Source organism: Thamnophis sirtalis, unplaced genomic scaffold (assembly GCF_051295495.1).
Source record: "Thamnophis sirtalis isolate CommonGarterSnake01/CBP01778 unplaced genomic scaffold, rThaSir2_p1.2 scaffold_5, whole genome shotgun sequence".
Taxonomy (NCBI): Eukaryota; Metazoa; Chordata; class Lepidosauria; order Squamata; family Natricidae; genus Thamnophis; species Thamnophis sirtalis.
In genome coordinates, this window is record NW_028261385.1 from 88,452,364 (window position 1) to 88,464,735 (window position 12,372).

Consider the following 12,372-nt stretch of genomic DNA (forward strand, 5'->3'; position numbering starts at 1 on the left):
ATCAATTCACATTTTGGAAGAAGCTGGACATTGATACTTGCATTGGGTTGTTTTTCTTGCAAACAAGGCAATAGCTACTTTGTAATAATAATGTATGCAATGAAATTGTATTGCTATCATTGACTATGAAATATTTTAAATGTTCTAAATGTTAACCTGCTTTGAAACTATATATGAACGGGCTTGGTTAGAGAAATACAGATATTTAATAATTATAGTACCTATTGTAAAATAGTTCAGTTTGAAAAGTAACTTTTGTCTTTATTTATCTTTGACATAGTACAGGTAGCCCATATTTAACAATAGTAACTGGAACCAGCAACTCCATAGCTAAGTTACACGACCTTAAGCCAGGGCTGTCAAACTTGCAGTCTTCAGGCCAGATGCGTCACACACTGGCCATACCCAGTTTAGCAAAGAGGGGAAAGTCACAGTACATCACGGGACGCTGCTGTGACAGTGCGAGTTTGACACCCCTGCCTTAAGGTATGATTTCACATGACTTACAACAGCAGTTACAGCAACTCCAGTTACTGTGGTTAGGTGAATCCTGTGTGATCCCATGATCCCATAATCACTGTTTGCCAGCTTCTCTATTGACTTTGCTTGTCAGAAGCTGGCAGTGAAGATTGCAAACTGTGATCATGTGACTGCTGTAACTATCATCAATGTCAGCCAGTTGTCAAGCATCTGAATTACAATCACTAGTCATAAATCCCCTCAATCAGTGCCATTGTAACTTCAAATAGCCACTCAATGGGTGGCAACTAAATGAGGGATTATCCAGATTTCACGCAGTAATATCTACTTAACCTTCAGTATATTTCACAGAGAATTGAAATTAAACAGTTAATGCTATGGAAATATCACATGATATTATCATATGCACGGATTACTCTGTAGCTGGTCAGAAATCTGGAAAACTGGGAAAATGATAAACTTTTAAAAACATAACTGTTTTGGCTAAAGAAGATTATATTATACATAGTTAGAATGATGATTTGTGCTGATAAATGGCCACAGCTATCTTATTTCAGTTGCAGCTTTATATTTGAGAAATTGTGTTAATACATCAGGAGAAATACTGTGAAACAGGCATGTACCAAAATATATTTATATCTATTTTTTTTCTACTTACAGATGTGAAGAAGGATACGTTTTAGTGGGTGAAGCAGAAGCAACTTGTCTAGCGAATGGCAGATGGAACCATTCTTCTCCGTTTTGTGAATTAGTACAATGTTCCCTCCCAAAAGAAATAAAGAATGGAAAATATATTGCAAACGGTGTAATGTACCTTTCTAATGTATCTTACACGTGTGACATGGGGTACAGGTAATCAGAACACCAGATTTAATTTGGTATATAATATGTCCTTGTTAAAATTGCAGAAGAAAAACTGACATGTATTCATGAGTTGAGAATATATGCAAAATGTTCCTTATGGAACTTAAACTTCTTTTTATTATTTGTTGTCGTATATTATTGCACATTGGAAGGCAAATGAGTTTCAAAATACTGTTTCTTAATCATGTTTGAAGCATGCACATTCTGATTGACTCAACATGGTGTTATTCAAGATTTGTGCTCCAAGGTTTATTACTTATAATTCACAAATGGTGCACAGGTTGTCCTTGACCTACAACCACAATTGAGGCCAACATTTCTGTTGCTAAGCAAGGCAGTTATTAAGTGACGTTTGCCCCATTTTATGACTTTTCTTCCCACGGTTGCTAAGTCAAGCACTGCAGTTATTCAGTTAGTAATATGGTGGCTAAGTGACTTTGTCTTCCCCATTCTCTTTGTCAGACGGTCACAGAAGTAATCACATGACCCTAGGACACTGCAACCCTGATAAATACATGCCAGTTGCCAATCGTCCAAATTTTAGTGTCATGATTGTTAGGATGCTGCAATAGTCATAAATGTGAAAAATGGTCATGTCACTTTTTCAGTGTTGTAGCTTTGAACGGTTATTCAACCAATGGTTGTAAGTCGAGAACTATCTGTATGTACCCCTGGAGTGATTGAACAATTTCAATAATTCCTTAAATGAAAAAGAATATTTGTTGTCCTATTCAGACAGAAAGACCTTCCCCCACCCCTACTTTTTATCGTACCCACTATCTACTTTATGTTGTTTATTTGTTCCTTAGTCTGCAAGGACCATCTGTACTTGTATGTGAAGCTTTAGGTAACTGGAGCAGCTCACCTCCAGATTGTGAAATCGTTTCTTGTGGCCTTCCTCCAGTAATTAAAGATGCTGTTGTTACTGGAAACAACTTTACCTTTGGGAATACAGTCACTTATACGTGTAAGGAAGGGTACGTAAATCAGCATTAGGTTCGAACTCTAGTGGTATCATTTGATGAAATGTTATTGATAATATTATGTTTTTCCCCTAAATCCATATTTCTGTATTCACCTAGGCAGGGATGGGTTCCGGATTTTTTTACTGCCAGTTTGCTCAGGGACATGCTTTGCGTGTGCATGTGCGCTTGATGTGTGCTATGCACATATGTGCAGTAGTGAAAAAAATGCTAATGTCTATGGCGCCACTGATAGAACCAGTTTGGAGGCGTGGGCGGATGAGTTACTACCTACTCGGCCGAACCAGTCTGAACCGGCAGGAACCCACCTCTGCACCTAGGGCAGATTTTGCAAAGTTTTGCACTGCTGCAACTCCTTAAAATGACTTTGTGTAATCCTCCAGGAACTTATCAAATGATTTCATTAAGGTTGGATTGGGCAAGAAAGAACTATTATCACTTAATTTTAATAATTCATATCACAGGGTTTCTCAAATTTCATGGTCTTTCAGATCAGCCAAAAACTGTGCTGACTGAGTATTTATTTAATTAAATACATACATACATACATACATACATACATACATACATACATACATACATACATACATACATAAATGAGTAAAAAGGTTTGCTCTGGAAAGGAGACAGAAAAATAAGAGAGAAGAAAATGTTTATCTTTGTGTGAAGCTGTCAATACATCAGAAACTTTCCCACTGCATAAAAGATTAAGTTTGTGCCACAGTCCATATTCAAAGGGCAAAACATAACATATTGTACATGTGGGGTTCTGGGTTCCATGCGCCTTCGGCATTTAGTCATGCCGGCCATATGACCACAAAGACGTCTTTGGACAGTGCTGGGTCTTCAACTTTGAAACAGAGATGAGCACCTTCCCCTGGAGTCAGGAATGGCTAGCACATATGTGCAAGGGGAACATTTACCTTACGTGTGGAGTATATGCAATATTTGTTGATAATATCTTAAGACATTTGCATCTTTTGAAACTTACTCAGTACCTGGATTTCAGGTTCATGACAGATGTTACATGCATGATGTATCTCCTTTTATGCATATTTTGTTCTTTAAATCCAGATCACTGTGCCAAACTGTATGCGTTGCCATGGTAGCTTTCTAAGTAGTTGAGAGACTCAGGGGGAAATTGTCATTGTACATTCAAAAAGTAAAATTGTGTTACTGCAGACTTCCACCTTTGTTCCATTTTAAATGGACCATTAAACCAGGGAAGTTATATTTAATTTCTTAAATATGTGTTTCTTAAACATCAACTAGGATAGAAAATGTCTACTTGTTTCTATGTATTTCAGCTTCTAGAAGGGAGAGAGATTAGTACTTTTTTAAGAATGATTCATCCAATAATCAATTGCCCACCCCTACTTGCAAACACTCATGCTTTGTGATATACATACATGCATACATGCATGCATGCTTTCATACTTGTCCCAAATGTGTTTTTTGAAGAGGCCACTGGACTTTCTGGTTTTTCTTTGAAGACGTTTCGTTTTTTGTCCAAGAAGCTTGTTCAGCTCTCAGTTGCCTCTAGAAAAAAGTCCCTTTGGGTCAACCATGACCTATGGTGCAGGAATATGAGAATATTTTATAACTATAATTTCTATTATTATTTTAATGGTAAAGGGAATTATGGGGGGGGCACAGCTTGCAGTTGCTTGAAGGACAAAGAAAGACATTCAGAAAGGAGCCTCCATAATTTCTCAGACTGTAAAAGATGGCAGGAGATTTGTACAATCCAACCTGCAAGATTCTGTTAATATGGCCTTACAATAAAGTAGAATGAGCTCATATGGTTATGTTTCATGTCTGGTATATCTGAGAAGGCTGACAATTACATACAGTGCGGTCAAAATTGTCTCAGTTCTTTAAAAACAATTGTTGTATGAAATTTATTGGAGTTCAAAGTGCATAAATAAAGTTCTTGCTAGTGCACTTTAAAAAACAAACCACATTGGATTATTTACAATAACAATGCAATTTTCTCATATTAGCCAATTTGACAGTGACTTTGAAATTTGACTTTCCCCCTGTAGTCTTGTGAGTTAGAACTTTATTTGTACAAGGCAATAAAAGTAGTCTACTCAGCCCTTAAGAATCTATCCCTGCTATTTTTTCTAACCCATAGCTACACATTACTCGGCCCTGACACTGTGTCATGTTTGTCCGATGGCAAGTGGAACCTCAGTCAACAACAGTGTGTGGCAGTATCCTGTGATGAGCCGCCTCCCGTGGAACATGCTTCTCCAGAGAGTGGTCACCGATTATTTGGTGACATAGCGATCTACTATTGCTCTGATGGGTACAGTCTGGCTGGCAATTCCCAGTTACTTTGTAATGCCCAGGGCAAATGGATGCCCCTGGCAAACCAAGATATTCCTGAATGCATAGCCGACTTCTGCGAGAGACCAGAGTCTGTATCGTACAGCATCTTGGAATCCTCAAACAAGGCCAGATTTTCAGCTGGGTCAGTTGTGAGCTTCAAGTGCACGGAAGGTTTCGTTTTAAACACATCTGCTAAAATAGAATGTGTCCGAGGTGGTCAGTGGAACCCGTCTCCCTTGGCGATCCAGTGCATCCCCGTTCGTTGTGGAGAACCAGCAAGCATTGCCAATGGGTATTCAATTGGCACCAATTACAGTTTTGGGGCCATTGTGGCTTATAGTTGTATTAGAGGCTACTATATTAAAGGAGAGAAGAAGAGAACGTGTGAAGCAACAGGAACTTGGAGTGGTACTGTGCCAACTTGTCATCCAGTGTCCTGTGGTGAGCCACTAAAACTTGCAAATGGAATGATTAAGGTATTGGTACAGCCTTGAATGTGAGCAAAATAATGTTTTGTGCATTAGGTGCAGTCAACATACTGTCTGAAATCCTGAAAGCTTATTATAGATCCTAAGATCCTGAAAACTTACTAAAAGTGAGCTAATTTTTGGAATTATGGGAATGTTAGGCAAAATCAGAAATGAGGTGTCATATGATAGCTGCAATATTTATGTTACTGATATTTCGAAATCTGGAAAACTTTTCAGTAGGTAAGCAGGAAGATTTGCAGTCGTGCCAGAAATATTTGGTTGTTCAGCATAAGCACTGAGAGGGAACTAAATCTGCATACACATACATATACAGAGACATTTTTTAAATATGTTATGTTTAAATATGTTATATGTTATGTCTGTCAAAGCTTTGTAAACTTGGTGCAGAAAGCCTACATTCAGCCATTTTTTTAAAGTGAGGGATAAGTTAGCTATTGTTCCATAAAACCAAAATTGTTAAGATTTTGTTGGTATATCACTTTATCAGATATAACATTTATTTCATCCATTTTGCAGAATATGACAGGACGTTCCTTTGGAAGTGAGGTGACATACCAATGTAATGAAGGTTACCAGTTGATTGGAAGTTCAAGGTTATTTTGCCAGTCAAATCGTCAATGGTACAGTGAAGCACCACCTTCTTGTGTGATCCTCAATTGTGGAGAACCACCTAGCTTCCAACATGGATTCAGCAAGGGAAAAATTTTTGAAGTGGGAGCCAAAGTCAGTTTTTTTTGTGTTGAAGGCTATGAACTGATTGGAGATGTTTCTTGGACCTGTCAGAAATCAGGAATGTGGAACAAAAAACAAAGCCCTCAATGCATCCCAACTAAGTGTCCAGAGCCACCATTAACTGAGAATCAACTTGTCTTGAAGGAGATGGCTGATCAAGTAGGGATAGTACAGTTGTCATGCAGAGAAGGCCTTATTTTGTATGGTGCTTCCATCCTGAGATGTTTGTCATCCCAACAGTGGAATGACACTTTTCCTGTCTGCAAAATGGTACTCTGTCGTAGACCTCCTTATATTCCTTTTGGGGACCCTGTGGTGTCTTCTCTGCATTTTGGTAGCACAGTGAGCTACACGTGTATGGATGGATTTTTGCTCAAGGGAACATCTACCATTATTTGCCAAGCAGATGGTACATGGAGTTCTCCACTTCCAGAATGCATTCCTGTGGAATGCCCGCAGCCAGAGGAAATTCAGAATGGTATTGTAGATGTGCAAGGCCTCACCTATCTCAGCACGGCACTATATAGTTGTAAACCAGGTTTTGAATTAATGGGAAACACAACAATTCTTTGTGGAGAAGATGGACGTTGGCTTGGAGGAGAGCCTTCTTGCAATCCCATTGAATGCTCCAAACCCAGGGTGATTAAGAATGGTCGGTATTCATATGTTGATCTACACTACACACACACAGTTACCTATTCATGTGACAGAGGATTCCGACTTGAGGGGCAGAGAGTCCTAACCTGCCTGGAAACAAGGGAGTGGGATACAAAGGCTCCATCTTGCAGAGCAATTAATTGTGATCCTCCTCAGCCTATTGAGAATGGGTTTGTAGAAGGCGCAGATTACAGCTATGGTGCCATGGTTATATACAGCTGTATTCCAGGATTCCAGCTTTCTGGTCTTGCTATGCAGATCTGTGAGGAATCAGGATGGTCTAGTGTTAGTCCAGTTTGTCTGCCAACAGACTGTGGCCTTCCTCCCCATATAGACTTTGGGGGATATGTAACGATCAGCAGTGAAGAAAAGCATTTCGGCCAAGAAGATGTATTTGAAGAGACCTTCCTTAAAGCTAGCCAAACTCATTTATCTCCCAAAGAAACACAACATTCCTCAAAAGCCATTAATAGTTTGCCACTATCTAGCTATTTATATGGGACTACAGTGTTGTATAGTTGTTATTTGGGCTATGAACTCTTAGGACATTCCGTGCTAGCTTGCCAAGAAGATGGAATGTGGAATGGTAGTGCTCCTGCCTGCATTTCCATTCAATGCGAACTACCACTGTTTCCAGAAAATGGTTTTGTACATTTTACAGAGAACACTGTTGGTAGTACAGTGAAATATACTTGTAACCCAGGGTACAAGCTGATTGGATCAAATACAAGATACTGTATGTCTGGTAGGCAGTGGAGTGATTCAACACCAACCTGCAAAATAATATCATGTGCAGTACCTAGCAGACCCATGAATGGCATAGTAAAAGGAAAATCTTATACCTATGGTAGTGTGATCCAATATGATTGTGATCATGGGTTTCAGCTAAATGGTTTACATAAGAGAACCTGCCAGTCTGATCAAAAATGGGATGGAAATGAGCCACTGTGCCTTCCCATTTCCTGTGGACAAGCTCCCCATTTAGAGAACGGTGAAGTGAGCGGAGAAGAATACACTTTCCAAAACCATATTGAGTACAGGTGCAATGAAGGTTTCCTGCTGGAAGGGGATTGGAAGAGAGTTTGTCTTGCAGATGGATACTGGAGCGGGAACACTCCAGTGTGTAGGCCAGTCCAGTGTTCTGAACCAGTGAAACTTGTTCATGGCCAGATAATCGGATCAGAATTTGGCGTTGGAAAGAGAATTAAGTTTTTCTGTGATGAAGGGTATATATTGCATGGCACACACTCTTGTACCTGCCAGGCTAATGGAACATGGGATAAAGGACCTCCATTCTGTGAACCTGTCAACTGTGGGCCTCCTGAGGACATCTCTCATGGTTTCCTGAATGGTTCTGTCTTCAGCTTTGGGGAATACGTAGAGTATGTTTGCTTCCCTGGTTATGTGTTGCAAGGTAACCCAGTGAGACAATGTCAGTCAAATGGTTTGTGGAGTGGAAGACCCTCTTCTTGCCTGCTTTGTGAGTGTCCTATACCCACCATTCAGAATGGAATAGTTACAGGGAACCATTTTGGCTGTGGCCAGAAGATAGAATTTCAATGTCTAGAAGGTTTCAAATTGCTAGGACCTTCAGAAATCACATGTGAAGCTATTGGCAGATGGAGTTCGGGCTTTCCGCATTGCGGGCTGGTTTCCTGTGGCCCTCCACCCATGATTCCCTATGCATTTATCAATGGAGGCAGTTCAGTGGATCAAAACACCATAATTTATGATTGTGAGATGGGTTATGTGATGCAAGGAAACTCGGAATTGACTTGTACAGAAAGAGGAGTCTGGAGTAGGCCATACCCAAATTGCACGTTACTGACCTGTGGACCACCACCTACCGTGCCTCATGCAGTTGCTTTTGGAGAATCTCAAGACTATGGAAGTAAAGTTCAGTACAGGTAAGAAGTGTTGATAGTTTCACATTAGAAGGGAGGGAGGGAGGGAGGGAAGAAAGAAGGGTGGCTAAGAGTTTCACAGAGATCTAGAGTTCTCTGATAAAGATTATATCAGAGTTTGTTGCAGAAAAATGAAATCCAGAAAGCACACACAGATAACTGATTCAGCTGGATTCATTAACTTCTTTATATACATAATAACAGATGAATAAATGTACAATGCCAATAGTAGATTCTTTCAACATGGTAGAAGTTACAAGCAGAACACAAGCAGGAGAGAGCAGTTTCATCTCCGAGTTCCAAGCAGACAGAGAAGTTTAGACTACTTTACTTCTCAGAGCAGCAGGCTCAGAGCTTACAGACTAGTTTCAGTTTCAATTCTCAGCTAAGCCACACCCAAACTCCAAGCTTAAGTTTCTGTTTCCAAAACAGCCCTCAACGGCTGACGCAGTTGCTATGCCTATTCATTGGCTAATCTATTCCAGTCTATGAATATTCATACTCTGACAGCTTATGAATACGAAATAATTTCTGAATTACACTCCAGGAATTCCCCGCCATTAATCAGGAATTATACATCCATGTAGGTTATCCTCAATTGCATTGTAGTAATTAGCTTTTGAATAGGGTGACCAGATTTTCAGATTGGTAAAGAGGGACACCTTTGACGGGGGGGGGGGGGGTTTGATTAAAAATTTTATACGGAGCAACAAAAATTTTCATACAACGCAAAAATAGTATTGTAGTATTTTTTTATTTCAAAATATAAATTGTAACTGTTGCCAAACATCAAAAATTTGATCACGTGACCATGAGGATGCTGCAATAGTCGCTAAGTGTGAAAATGGTCGCTAAGTGTGAAAAATGGTCACCAGTCACTTTTTTCAATGCCATTGTAACTTTGGTCACTATACCACCTTTCTGGCCACAGTTCTTAAGTGAATAACTGCAGCTGATAAGTTAGTAACATAAGTGAATCTGGTTTCCCCATTTGACTTTGTCAAAAGGTGATTATATGACCCCAGGACACTGAAATCATCATAAATACGAATCTTTTGCCAAACATCAAAATTTTGATTGCATGACCATGAGGATGCTGCAATGGTTGCTAAGTGTGAAAATGGTCGCTAAGTGTGAAAAATGGTCATCAGTCACTTTTTTCAATGCCATTGTAACTTTGGTCACTGAGCCCATTATACCACCTTTCTTGCCACAGTTCTTAAGTGAATAACTGCAGCTGGTATTTTGGATAGAAATCGGGAGGTCTGGTCACCTCACTTTTGAATCAATAAGACACAATTCTGCAGAGATTCTACATTATCTGAAACAGAAGCGAGGCACAGGCAGGGAGGTTAGCAATACCCAGTCCAGCAAAAAGATGAAAGTCTCTATGAATGATGTAGTCAATATGTTAACAGTTATCAGTCATATTATTTTTTTGGTGACTATTACTAAGCTTGTTCTTCCACCAAACAAACATTTGCAGGAGTAGGTAGGTCCCTGAAGGATTTTTAATGTTTTTTTGTTTTGAACTAAAATTGCCAGTTGTTGCATCTCAGGGCACATAACTAAAGGGGAAGAATTGTTAATGCGGAATGTACAACAATTCATATGGATGACAAAAATTTACCTTGTTTCAGATGTCTGGAGGGTTATATGATAGAGACAGAAGTGGATATATGCACGTGTCAGGAAGATGGGCACTGGTTCCCTAACACTATTTCTTGTTGCCCCACAAAATGTCCCATGCCACCAAATATAACCAATGTTATTATTTCTGGTACTGAATTTACTGTGAATAAAAGCATTACCTTATCGTGTCCAGAAGGTTATCTTTTGATGGGTACCAGCACTTCCATTTGCCAGGTAAATATTTTTTTCCTCCAATCAGTTTTGTTTTGGTTATGGAAAGCCCTGTGTTATAGCCATATATCAATAGTGACAATCTGCCATATTGTCACTATTGGTCATATTCCTCTGACTATTAATTCAGTAACAGACATCATATTTACCATAAAATATATGCCATTTGTTTATTTTGCTTTGGGATAAAAATGGTTAAAATTATATGGTCCTGCCTTCAGTTATTTTTTAAAAAAATCCATTTTGTCTGTCCATGTATTTCATCCTTTGTAGCGATTCTGCATTGATCAACAAATCTCTGATTACCCCGTTTATTATTTAGGATGGAATGACCCAGGCTTCAGAATGTTCAGAAGATAATAGAATATGATTTAATAATTTAGTGGAAAACTTGTTCCTAATGACTGCAGACTAGTTCTTTCTAAAACTTGATATTTGCAATGGTTCAAAAATAATTCAACCCAATAGTAACCTTGTGTGAAATAATCTTGTTCTGCTGAAATGTATGTTTTTCTGATAGAAAAAGCATAAATCATACTTCCTTTTGTGTTAATCTACTGTAGATCTTTGACCCCTGTACATTACTGTGCTGCATATTCACAGTTCCTGAAATAACTCAACGTTTCTGTAAATATTCTTGCTTGCATTCTCTTACACAATTCTGCATTCTTCCCCTTTTCCAAACCCATCAGTGCACTTTTAATTGAAATAACATATAAGAGATTGGCAGCAAACAAATGACATGCTACATTGGCTATAGGTAGAGTGCAAATAGCTGGAGTGCACTGCTTGACTCCAACAACACATATAACATCTGTTATATGTTTCCTATCTGCCTAAAGTAGTTCTGTCCCTGTTCTTCGCAAAGGAAAATAAAAAGTGTTCCCTAACAATATAAGGAGTTTGGTTTTTTTAATTAGTATTTGTATTAGGTTTTTTATCCTGCCTTTATTTTGTCAGAGGTGGGGACACAATGGCTCAGCAGTTGATGATGCTGAGCTTGTCAACTGGAAAGCTGACAACCTGGGTTCAAGGCCTGAGTGCCACGTGATGGGGTGAGCTCCCCTTCCTTGCCCCAGCTCCTGCCCATATAGCAGTTCGAAAGCATTCAAATGTGAAGAGATAAATGGGAAGATGACAGTGTTGTGTGCATCTTGGTGTTTAGTCATGCTGACCACATGATCATGGAAGTGCCTTCGGAAAACACTGGCCTCCTTGGCTAAGAAACAGAGATGAGCACTTCCCCCTAGAGTTGGACTGGACAGGGAAACATTTACCTTTATTTTGTATAAATTGAGGTACGCCTGGCCCTCGTCTTCTATTTTCTCCTCAGTAACAACTTTAGAAATTGGATTAAGCTAAGAAGTATAACTGGGCCAAAATGAGCCAACTGGTTTTCAAGATTAGGGAAGAACCTGCAATCCTAATGGTTTTTAGTCCAGTGTTGTAATCTCTACACTAAACAGGCTCTTTTACGTATAATTTAACTTGTTTGTAATTATTTTCATTGGTTAGCAAAGCCAAAGATGCTTTCCTCTTCTTTCAGCACAATGGGACCTGGGCACCATTATTTTCAAATGAGATCTGCACTCTGGTCTCCTGTGGAAAACCCGAAGCTCCCGAATACGGGGTTGTGATTGGCAACCAATACAATTACAAAGATACTGTCCTTTATAAATGCAATTTAGGTTATGAATTAGAGGTAAGTCTATGGAATATTTTCTATTGTGTATCATCCATGCAATATCACGTTAACTTTAGATCAGGAGAAAGTTAATTCATCAACCTTTTTTACTATAATCGTTTTTGTCTTAGGATAGCTTCTTCCATTCTTGGGTACAAAGTCTGAAAATAAAATACAGATTTGCTACAGGATTATGAAGAGTGCATTTAGGCTCTACTTGCTACTTGTCTCACGAAAGAAAAAGATCAACCCATGTTAAAGAAACAAAATGCAAAAAGAAAAATCGCACTGCATTTACAGTCAACATGAATGCAACCCCTTCAGCAGAACAGTGTTTAAAATGCTCAGGAACTGCTTGCTTATGTTCAGAAGTTGGGGGA

The 12,372-nt window shown here is 39.1% G+C and overlaps 1 protein-coding gene across 1 annotated transcript in view; it reads left to right on the top strand.

Annotated features, from left to right (window-relative positions):
- SVEP1 (sushi, von Willebrand factor type A, EGF and pentraxin domain containing 1) overlaps nucleotides 1-12,372 on the top strand; it is a 154,551-nt gene that overhangs the window by 117,756 nt on the left and 24,423 nt on the right. Inside the window, exons 35-40 of the mRNA XM_087716154.1 lie at nucleotides 1,141-1,332; nucleotides 2,154-2,321; nucleotides 4,465-5,137; nucleotides 5,669-8,448; nucleotides 10,086-10,311; nucleotides 11,855-12,010. Of these exons, the coding sequence (XP_087572280.1) occupies nucleotides 1,141-1,332; nucleotides 2,154-2,321; nucleotides 4,465-5,137; nucleotides 5,669-8,448; nucleotides 10,086-10,311; nucleotides 11,855-12,010 (4,195 nt within the window). The remainder of the gene's footprint in view (nucleotides 1-1,140; nucleotides 1,333-2,153; nucleotides 2,322-4,464; nucleotides 5,138-5,668; nucleotides 8,449-10,085; nucleotides 10,312-11,854; nucleotides 12,011-12,372) is intronic.